Here is a 10,923-nt window from a genome sequence, read left to right as displayed (position 1 = left end):
GTAGGCTGGCTTAGGTTACCATGGAAACAGGACTAATAAGAAGACACGATGAAAGATGCGTTCCTAACCCTCCTGCTTCCACGCCTCAGCTCCAGCCTCCCCCCTTCTGCACTCGTTTGTACCTGCAGCTCCAAATGACTTCAGGCATCATATCTGCCACGCAGTCTTTCCACTCTGTTTACACGCATGTGGCAGTGAGTGGAGATTACTGCGTGTTTAATCTAGGAGGCATGTTCACAAATCGGGCCACCTGTCCTACAACAAACAAGGGAGATGCACACAAACGAGGCAATTAACAAACAGTTAATTAAAAAAAATAGGAAGCATAAGAAGTGAACCTAAACTAACAATGACAGGTTTAGTTGTAAAGTCAACACACTGGCTTCAGGTGTTGCCAGGGTTGCCTGTGTTGTCCACCTCTAGTACCTGGAAAGAAAATAGCCACACACATTCCATAGCAGGTGCAGATGGGCATTTTAAGCAAAAATATTATTCAGTACTTATCAGTTTCAATGGTGTCTTTACAGATTTTGCATTGGACCTTGTTTTCAGTTGTTTTTCTTCAGAACTTTAACAGCTGTTGCATTTTGTGGACTCACAGAAACATTTGATTTCCCCATGTCTCACATGGTGTAGTGGTCTGGCGATGGTCATTAACATCTGTCCATCTATTTTCTTAATTGCTTATTCAAATGAGAGTCATGTTGGAGGGCTGGAGACTATCCCAGCTATCATAGGTCACACTGGACAGGCACCAGTTCATCACTAGGCTAACAACAGGGAGACAGACAACCATTCACACTTACAGTCACACCAATGTCCAAATTAGAATCAGTTAATACCTTAACATGCATATTTTTGCACAGTATCGGCACAGGCAGAATATGCAGACTCCACACAGAAAGGCTGTGTTACCTCCTACCAGCCACTGGTAAAAACAAGGTGATATCTAAATGTTTTAAGACAAGAATCAGTGACATAGTCTATTTATTGATTTAGAATTTAATGACTTTGAAATGACCTTATTAACCACTACAAAAGGCAACATATGGGCTTCTTTTCAATATACTTTTTTGCTTCCTCCCCTCACATCTCTTTCTCGCATCTTAGCTCCTCCCAGTGAGGATATAAGGTGAAGATGCAAGGACGAGATGCAAGGACAGCGGTGCCGAAGCTTCCATTATACAAATCCATGGATCCATAGTGCCAGCCTTAAGAGCTGCTGGTTACTTATAACAGGCTTCACAGTTGGACGCCCTGTCTAACTGATTCATAAAGATTTCCTAGAATCTTCTATAAGGAACAATTTAAAATTTTACCTTTTAAAGACAGATGGATATGAAAATCTCTTGTTTATAAATTCATGAAATATGAAAGTTGTTTAATACATTGAATTAGCTGCAGCTATAATAGTAATTAAATGAACATTTTAAATCCTCTAATTCATGTATAGAACAGTGCTGTTTGTTCTGAATTGTTACATTATTATTTGCACTAAAATGCGCCACGCGGCTTCATAAAAATGTTTTCGATTGTAAATGAAAAAACAAATTGGGGCTTTGCTTGACGGCACAGCACAACAGTGCATTGCGCCTCAGTATGTGCTTTCTGTCAATCCTGTAAATGACACTACAAAGCAAGCACTGTAAAAATAAACTGCTACATGTGGAGTTTTCCGGGTCATCGGAGGAGAGGGGATGCGAGGAAGCAAAAGTTAGTGCAATTAAAAATCAGACGCAGAGAGGGTCGTCAAAGGCAATAATGAAAGTCTTGACCACCACTCCTAACATGCCACGGAGATAAAAACGGTATTAAAGTAGGTACGTTTATGTTCATTTGTGAGGAAATAATTAGTCTATATGAGAGAGAAATAAGAAGAAAATTAATTAGCAGCTGTTTTGATGATTAAAAATGAATTAATTAGGAAGAAAATACAAAGAATGTCCCCGAATGTAAGCATTTGATGTTTTTCTTTGTCATATATGAAAGTAAACTGAATATTTATTGGGTTTTGTACCGACTAATAAAACAAGCAGAGTATCTTACCTTGACTATTATTTAACTATTTTCCAATATTTTATGAGCAAAAAGCAATTAATTGGGTGAGTCATCTGCTGATTAAGTAATCATGAAAATGCGTTTAAGCCACTTCTAAAGTAGAAATGCCAAATATTCCCTTGATCTAGTTTCTAAAAAGTGAGAGATGCTGTCTTTTTTGTCATTTGTATCATTTTACATTTAATATATTTATGTTTTGGGCTGCTGGTCAGAAAAAATAAGAGTTTAAAAGCATCATCTTGTGCCCCGGTACTTAACGCCAGACAATTTTTAGTATTATTTAGTAGTTTTGGCATTTTGCAGACTAAATCATTAGTGCTAAAATAAATAGCAGTTGTTGGGCTTTTGTGCTGCACGTGTGTTCAGGAAGTGAAAGGTGAAGCTATGATCAGCTCTGTGCAGAAACTCAGTGCTGCACTGAGAATTAGGTATGATCCAAGCCAGTCTAATCCAGTCTGCTGTTCTGCTGCTGCTGCTTAGGGCACAGTGGGAGACAGACAGCAGTGGCACACGCATACCTGCACAAACACGTGCAACACAAAATATACAATCACACAGAGAAACACATTCACACAGTGCACTGGCTCCAGCACCAGCATTAGTCACAATACCACTGAGGTTCCTAACAGCGGTGTAGCTTTACAGGCTAAATAAGAGGTGAAGACATTTTATGGAAAAGCTCACACCAGATACAATATCTACTTTTCTCTGGCACTCGTCGCTCAACAAGAGGCCACTTATTCCTTTTAAGGGGGTGTTTTATATTCCTAGTGTTGGACTCACATTTCATTTGTGAGTGAAGCCAATTGTTTTGGAAAACATGCGCCAGAGTCATGTTTTTTCTCTTGGCACCAGTGGCTGCTGTTAGTAATTGTAGTCACATAAATTGTAGTCTCGAGTTTGGAGGTCTGCTTAGACGGATGTGCTTCAATGTCTTAAGTAAGAAGCTTTGTAGCATTACATGGTTAAAATAATGTGGAAATTCTCTTTTCAAACTAAATTGCAGCTTCAGAGAAAACATATTATTGTGTTTTACTTTAGAGCTGAAATTTGCTCTGAGACTTGGTATTGTAGCTTAGCATTAAGTTTTGGTGTAAGCTAATCAGTTCAGACTCTTCTCTTTTTATTTTTGTAGATTAAGATTTCAGAGTTTAGGCATAAATGTTGAATGAAAATGATGTGCAATTGTAACACAACATTTTTCAATGTTTTCATTATTTTAATTATTAATTTGCATAAAATTGCAAAACTTCTGGGTTAAAATGGCCCCCCCAAAAAGAGTTAAAAATTTCACTGGCTGTCTGACCGGGTTGCACCCCAAGGCATTTGTAGCTTAGCTGAGCCAGGCTTTCCCCTCATAGCCATGAGGTTTGGCAGATAAGGATATAGTGCAAAATAGCATGCCTTTTATTTGCAGTTTATGCATCAGAAATGGGTTGATACGCTACGTTTTGGGGACATAGTTTTGAGAGGCATTTGCAGACAGTGAATTTCAGATAACAAACACTGGAAATAGCATAGCTGTTTTTGTGTGCAGCTGCATTTTTGGTTTCTATATTTGGCCAGCTTTTCACGTATAGCGTCACAATTATTAATTGCTTTTGGATTTAATATATTAAATTCTTTATGGGCAAAAAAAAAGAAAAGAAGAGGCAAATTCTATACCCTAAATTCTAAAGCAATCAGTCAAAGGAAAACTAGTTGATTTGTGCAGTTGCTAGAAGGGGGGGAATCAAATGCCTTGATTGATAGGAAGGACAATAACAAATTCTGTGAGGGAGGAAAATGCATCAGTTTGTTATGTGGAGGAAACTGCAGTTAACCAAAAGGGCAACTCAGCAATTAAAGAAAAATGAGAAGGTGGGTTCAGCTGTGTCAAGCATATCAGCAGCAGTTTTTTCATCTGTCAATTTCATCAGTGCACATTAGGCACAATAATTTTTTTTTAAAAAGCCTAAAGAAGCTTAACAGTCAGCTCTTGAAGGTTAATTGAAATCTTTTTTAGTTACTTACTGGTAGTAGTATTAAAAAAACTCACAGACATTAGTTCTGGAAACAGATTTAATGGACTGAGCTTTTCTACTGAAAGTGCAGTCTTTCTTAGCCAGCTAACCAACACACAGACCTTGGACAGAAGAGTGCAACGCCATCTTTAAATTCTCAGAATCATTCTTGGTTCAGAGATATAAAGAAGTTGGTGAGGAAAAACTGAGCAGATGATGTGTTTTCTTTGGATAGCCCACATTTTCTGGAGGGCTATTTTGTGTGTTCTGGATCTATAATATTTATTTTTAAAAAAGCTGGCCTCATGCGCTGTTGTTCATTTTGGTGTGACAAGATACCGGCACTGTGGGATATCTCAAACCCCAGGAACCGCAGGCTGAACCAATATATATGCATCAGCAACACTAGCAGTGAGTTACTCTTACGGATTTATAGTTTTTCAAAGGAAATTCTCATTCTAGATGCACTGACACACTTTAGAGGAGATAATTCTCAGTTTGTGTTTAAAATTAAGTGGATGGCTAAAAAAGAAGGGGACTAGAGGCCCAGGTCTCTTTGACTGAAGCAAAAACATGTTAATAGCATCTAAGGTTGCAAATATGTTGATTGTAGGTTGTGAAAGAGTTGTCGCTTTCAAAACTGGGATGATCATTATTTGCGAGTATATGAGCCGACACTGTGTAGTTGTTTTGTGTAGAGTCAGGCAAAGCCGGGCATAAAGGTTTATCTTTTATATGGTACCTTGAAATTACTGTGTTATTTTGAACCCAGCAGCCTCGGTGTAGCTGCACAATAAAGCTTTGAGATAAAATTATAACCCTCTAAAAATTAGAAAAAAATTCAGTTATGAATCTTTAATACAGAATGAACATGCTCTGCTAGAGGAAAATATGAATCCTTAGGACTATGCTAGAAATAAGCAATTTAGCTGTGGCAGTCTTAGTTTCCGTACACGTTTACAATTACACAGTATCTTCAAGGCTCCCAAATGATCCACTTTTATTCCTGCTCATATTTTTGCAGATTTGTGTCAAGCCTAGAAGTATTTGCAAAGCGTAATGTTGTTATTTACTGTAGGCATTCTCAGCCCTGAAAAAACTGCAGTATATTACATATTTAATACCAGTGCAATGAAGGAACTATTTATGAGGGTTTTGTTCCGGAGCACATCAATATGTCACTTTGGTGAAATAAAATGATTTGAGATACTCAGAATATAGATGTAGTAAGTGAAGACAGTTTGAGCAGAGCCCGTGCATAAATGTAATTACTGTCTAAGTTATTTTGCCCTCCAGTGAAGGCAGAGTGAACCTGGCTTGTTAGGCCTGGCCTGGCTTGCATTGTCCTTGAGGGCAAATCACTGTTAGCATGCTAATGGTTCCACCTGTTTCTGCCATGCCACCGGCACAAGGGCAGAGGGAAGGAAACACTCACATGAACACAAAGCTCAAGACTCACACATCCACACACAGGCGCCCAAAGTTTCATGTACACACAAGCACACAGACACACACACTCTGTCCCAGTATTGGACCATGCATGCCCCTTGTCTTCCTGCACTGCTAATCCATCCCTACATGTTTACCCTGCTATTTCACATCATTATTACTGCCATAGTCGACGTTGGTGTGAGTGTGTGTGCGTGTGTGTGTGTGTGTGTGTGAGAGAGAGAGAGAGAGAGAGAGAGAGAGAAAGCGAGAGAGAGAGAAGGAGGGGAGAGAGGTAAAGAGGATGTGGGAGAGATTGCGAGATTGAAAGTGTGTGTTGCATGCTATATGTCGGGGGGCTCCGGGGAGAGGAAGCGGCTACAAGGTAAGTTATGGGGTAAATGGCTCTTGAATCCAAACCTACAGGTAGGACTGTATATTTACACCAACACCCCCTCCCCACCCCTCTACCTGAATACCCCTACCTCCACCCCTGTGTACCCTACAAGTGTGGGTGGGCGTGTGTTTGTTTACGCTCTTAGATATGTGTTTTTGTACCTGCGTGGAGTCGTAGAGAGACTGTTCATCTGTATGTATAGATAAATCTCAGTTTTGGCTACCAGTGCAGCATGGTATCCATTGTGTCCGTGCGTGGACTTTTGCATGTGTGTTGCCGCGGTAACCCCGGACAGGTGTGCATGTACAGTAAGTAGCCATGGTAACCCAAGGGCTGAGCATGCATGTTAATGAATGTCTGTCTCTCTCTCTCCTCGGCCGGCCGCAACACCTTTCCAGAGCACAGCTACACTCCAGGTAGGTTGTACTATCTATCTATCTATCTATCTATCTATCTATCTATCTATCTATCTATCTATCTATCTATCTATCTATCTATCTATCTATCTATCTATCTATCTATCTATCTATTTCAATATCCTGCTCTTAGTTCAAACTTTTCCTCATTCTTCTCGCTTCTTTTTTCTAATCGACACCTTTCTTGCTCTTCAGTTAACTCGTAATCATGATCATCTTTTCTTTTTCATCATTCCTCTTCTCGCTTTCACATCTTTTCCATGTCAGTATTACCTTCATCTCTCACTCAGCACATTTTCTGTTATGGAAATACATTAGTAATAGATAGCCAGGTTAAAAAAAGGTAACCAGCCTAGATGTATGTTGGTCTGTGTGGGTATGTAGGGGTTGGATGCTGATATCTGGTAAGTACTACATCTCATGCGCAATCATCTGAAGTGGCTCTTGCCTCGAGGTTATGTAGACGCGCAAATACTGTAAAGTGTACGACCTAGTTTATGGCTATGTGCAAACGTCTGTGTTCATACCTGTTTGTGCGTAGGATCGGTGCCTAGGATAAGTAAGTGTCTTCAAAGCGAGGGTTGTTTTGTTTTTTTTTTAGAGATTTTGTATAATTTAGATGACTCATGCACTCACAGATACACACACCGGCACAGAGAAATTTAGCCTTCATCAGCATGCCATTGACAAACTCCTGTATCACAAAATCACATACATGCGCACACACAGACCCCATGATCCTTTACTGTGCTGACTGTGCTCTTGTCTTCCTTTAAGGTCTGGCACACCTGATGATTGGCGACCAAGGTATGGCCTCCTCTTACCTCACTTCCTGTTGTCCTCTGCTATACCATCACCCTTCCCTCCCCCTTACCTCTTAACTCCCCCTACACTCCTCCAACACTCCTTGTATCCCTCCCCCACCTCATCGCCACTTGGAGCCGAAGAAAGTTGTCTCTCTAGGCACTGAACGAAGGTCAGTTTTTTCTCCGTGATTAAGACGTTAAACAGTCCAGAGTTTTAATTTAAGCTGAAACGAATGCAATTTGCTGAAACAGTTAGACCTGAACCATGCCTTTGAAGATTATTTTAGGTGTTAAGTGATGAATCTGAGAGAAACTTCTTCTAAGATATATATTCAGTAGTCAAGGCTGGAGTAACGGGAGGGTGTAGATGGCTGCTGCTTCAGCGCTTGGTTGGATTAGACTTGGCAGGGCTCCAGGTCATGGAGATGGATCTATGGGCCGACTGACCGACTGACAACATGGATGGTTTGATTTGGTCTTTACTATTCACCTCATTTCATTTTCTCTCATCTGTGTGTAAGAGTTTGACTGAGAGGGATGTGAGTGCTGAGTGTGTGTGTGTACGATGTAGCCATACATGTGCATGTGTGCTCTTACAACAGGGTTTGAATCAGTGACTGGAAGCTTTCAGAGAAACGCACATCCGCACTCCTCCATGGCTTTTCATCTGCTTCCAGCATGTCTCGCTCTGCCGTTGCCGGTGCTCACATGGGCTCCCGTTAATACGTTGGCGAGCGCATGTGATTCTGAACAGATGTTCCTGCAGCATATGAAAGCATTGCTGCTACACCTCAAAACACAAGTTGCCCAGTGTTTTTGAAGACATCCCCAAAAACAAGTGCCACTGGTCTGCTTGAAAACTGTTCACTGATGGCCAAAAAACTCACACTGCCACACCTCTTTTCTTCTTGCCCCACCCCCTTCTCCTTCTCCTTCTTTGTTCCTGCCCTCTTACACTCTGTGTGGGACACCACCCTTTGTGATTTTAGGAAAGCTCAGAGGTACCTCCCATACTTTTTTATGTATCTATGGCTAATGAGCTATTCTGGATGGTTTTGAAGTTGAATGTATTGACAGGCTCTTGAATGTATGGTAATTTCAGACTTAGAGCTGTTCAGCTTCAAATTCTTATGTGCAATTGCTGTTAAATTGGAATGTTTCATTTTTGGTAAGGTAAGGTGTTGACGTATGAGTGTGTGTGCATATGCGTGCGTGAGCGTGCTGTTACTTTTGCCTGCATGCATGCCACTGAATAGAAGCTCGAGCCTACCGTGCTTTTGAAAATCGGGAAGGTAGGTGCTGCTCGATCGGTCGGCTCTGCATGACGCTGATGAATACACTGATTGGCCCACATGAAGACAGGCTTGATCGTGACAGGCTGATCTGCGTCTATTGTGCTCTTTGATTGGATGAGAGAGACGATGTGATGACGGCTGTCTCCCATTGTGACAGGGCTGCCGTGCATTCGCTGAAATGTGCCATTTAATGAAATGTTCATCCTAGCTAGCAGATAGAAATATCTTGAAGAGAACAAATGATGTCTCTAAACATCTACCATGTAAGACATCTCTATTATGACAAGTATATTTCTATCTGGGCTTTTTTTTCTGTGTTTTGATTGCTAAGTAAACTCACATTGCTGAAGTTTCTGCCTTAAAATGTCTGCCGTGAATCATCCAGGTGGCAGTGAAAATTTAATGGCTTCATCTGGCTTATGCTCAGCATTTTAAATCACCTACTTAAGGACAGACATGTATTAACATATGTTTCCAGCATTATTACACAATGTATTCAGTGTATTTGTGTATAGTGGATGCCCTCGCTATTACGGATGTTTGGATTGTGATAGGCTAAAAAGTAAAACTGTTTCTCTTATTTATTTTTTAAACCTTTGAAGCCTCTTTCAGACACTGTACACATGAAAAGGCTGCGTGTGTGTTTGCGCGAGTGTGTTTTTGCTCTGCATACTGAGATGTAAAGGCTGTCAAATGGTGCAGACGAAGCCTAGCTTAGGTTAGCTCAGCGTAAAGAGGCTTTTTGAGGAGCCTGCAAAGCTGAAATGAGTTTCTTTGAGGGGGTGGATTGGTGTGGGGAGGGGTGTCTTAGAAAGATATATAGCATATGTGTGTGTGTGCGTGTGCGTTTGTGTGTGTGGGCAGGAGAAATTGAGAAAAAGAGACCGTGCCTGTGAGAGAACAGCTAAAGGAATGAATGATAGAGGGAGCAGAGAGGGAAATAGGAAGCGAGGGAGAGATAAAGTGAGTCGTCTTTTCTCCTGTGATGTAGAGCAACTGCCTGTATCTGCAAAGGGACAGCGGTGCTCCTGTCTGCCCTCCCAGCCCAGTCATTCACCAAGGGAGATCAGCCCTGATGGGGAGCGCTGGACCTTTCCCCTCCTCCATAAAACACAGTTATCATTCTCCCTGGAAATGATACCCACAGATCACTAATCACTTTGAGTGGGTGAAAATGCACGAATTGTGGAGGGAAGAAAGAAAGGAGGGAGCCAAATTGGATTTTCATAAGTATCGAGCAGCCAAAGGAAGAGGGGGGAAATGGATTTTTTCATGAAAAGTATTGAGCAGCAATAATCTGGATGGAAAATGTGCTTAAAGCCAAGTAGCAGATTTTGCCCTTTTCTTTTCTCTCTGTCTCTCCAAGAATAGACCGTGAAGGGTTCTGGGTGAATGAATGATTGTAGATTCTGAATAGGATTGACGAGTGGCTCTTGGTCATAATTGGCAGCTATGCTTGTTTATGATATTTGTATGTTCTTCGAGCTCTGAAGCGGGCTGCCTAGTTAATAATGGTTGTTTGTCTGCATGTCCAAGTGTTCTCGATATCAATCCAACAATCTATACGCTACACAGACAAGTGGTCAGCCTCGCTTGAAGTGACCTTTAAAAATGCGTGTACGTGAACGGACGGACAAACAGACGCAAACTCACACACAATAACCTTTAGAGAGTGCCCGCTGAGTAGGTGAGTGAGTATGTGTTCAGTGTAAATATGCATGAGTAAGGCTGCCTGCGCATATTCTTCACGGTCAGTGGATGAAGGCAGTGGAGAGCGAGGTGTGTTTGCCTGTATGTCAGTGTGTGTCTTGTGTGAGTGCATGGGTGCATGTTCAGGGGAGGTGGATTGTGAGTCATCAGTTGTGACTCATAAAGCGTCGGCAATCAAAGCGGCTCATTTTAACACATTGTCTTATGGTAAAAACACGCAGATGGACGCACACTCCTGGCTGTGCACACACATGCCCAATATCACAGTCTTTGGATTTCTTTTTGAATTGTCTCTTTTGTGCGTTTCCCCCCCGCCTCTCCACCCCCTTTTGTTCTTTCATGGATAAATGCGCTTTTTCGGAAGAACGAAAAAAAAGCACACATGTACACACACATACACATACGCAGTGGACGAGCTCCGTGCTGACTCCACCATATGTGGGGTTGGGAGTGGTAGCAGACGCCAAGACAAGAGGAACCAGTCGGTACCAGCAAAGTACAGCATGTCTCCTACCTCTTACTCATCACCACCAACAGCCCTAATAATAAATCATACAAGAGCTGTTTATTTTTTAATAAACTACAGGCCTGCTGAAACAAAATTTAAATACATATTTTTGTTAGTCTAATTACACTTGTATAATTTCTCAGCACACTCTCATCTTACTCTGTTATTTTAGGTGGTACTGTTGAAATGCTTCGCCCCTCATCAGAAGATTAATCAGCAGCAGTGTAAATTATTGATAAATGATGTGTTGCTCTTAGCAAAATGCCTTCCTTTTTAGTTTTAAATAATTTAGGTCTACAGAT

At 41.2% G+C, this 10,923-nt stretch overlaps 1 protein-coding gene across 15 annotated transcripts in view; it reads left to right on the top strand.

The window, feature by feature from the left end:
- The window catches only part of nrxn1a (neurexin 1a), a 68,090-nt gene that overhangs the window by 4,486 nt on the left and 52,681 nt on the right, over positions 1–10,923 (top strand). For 8 of the 15 annotated variants that reach the window (XM_082544258.1, XM_082544256.1, XM_082544249.1 and 5 more), the window contains exons 3-4: positions 6,285–6,302; positions 7,080–7,109. The exons of 3 other annotated variants lie outside the window; for them this stretch is intronic. In XM_082544258.1, coding sequence (XP_082400384.1) covers positions 6,285–6,302; positions 7,080–7,109 — 48 coding nt within the window. The remainder of the gene's footprint in view (positions 1–6,284; positions 6,303–7,079; positions 7,110–10,923) is intronic. 4 more of the 15 variants (XM_082544259.1, XM_082544255.1, XM_082544251.1 and 1 more) reach the window with 1 other exon arrangement.

Source organism: Aulonocara stuartgranti (genome assembly GCF_965226115.1).
Source record: "Aulonocara stuartgranti genome assembly, chromosome: 8".
NCBI classification, from domain to species: domain Eukaryota; kingdom Metazoa; phylum Chordata; class Actinopteri; order Cichliformes; family Cichlidae; genus Aulonocara; species Aulonocara stuartgranti.
Note: the sequence above shows the minus strand (reverse complement) of the source record. Positions and strands in the feature narration are given on the sequence as shown.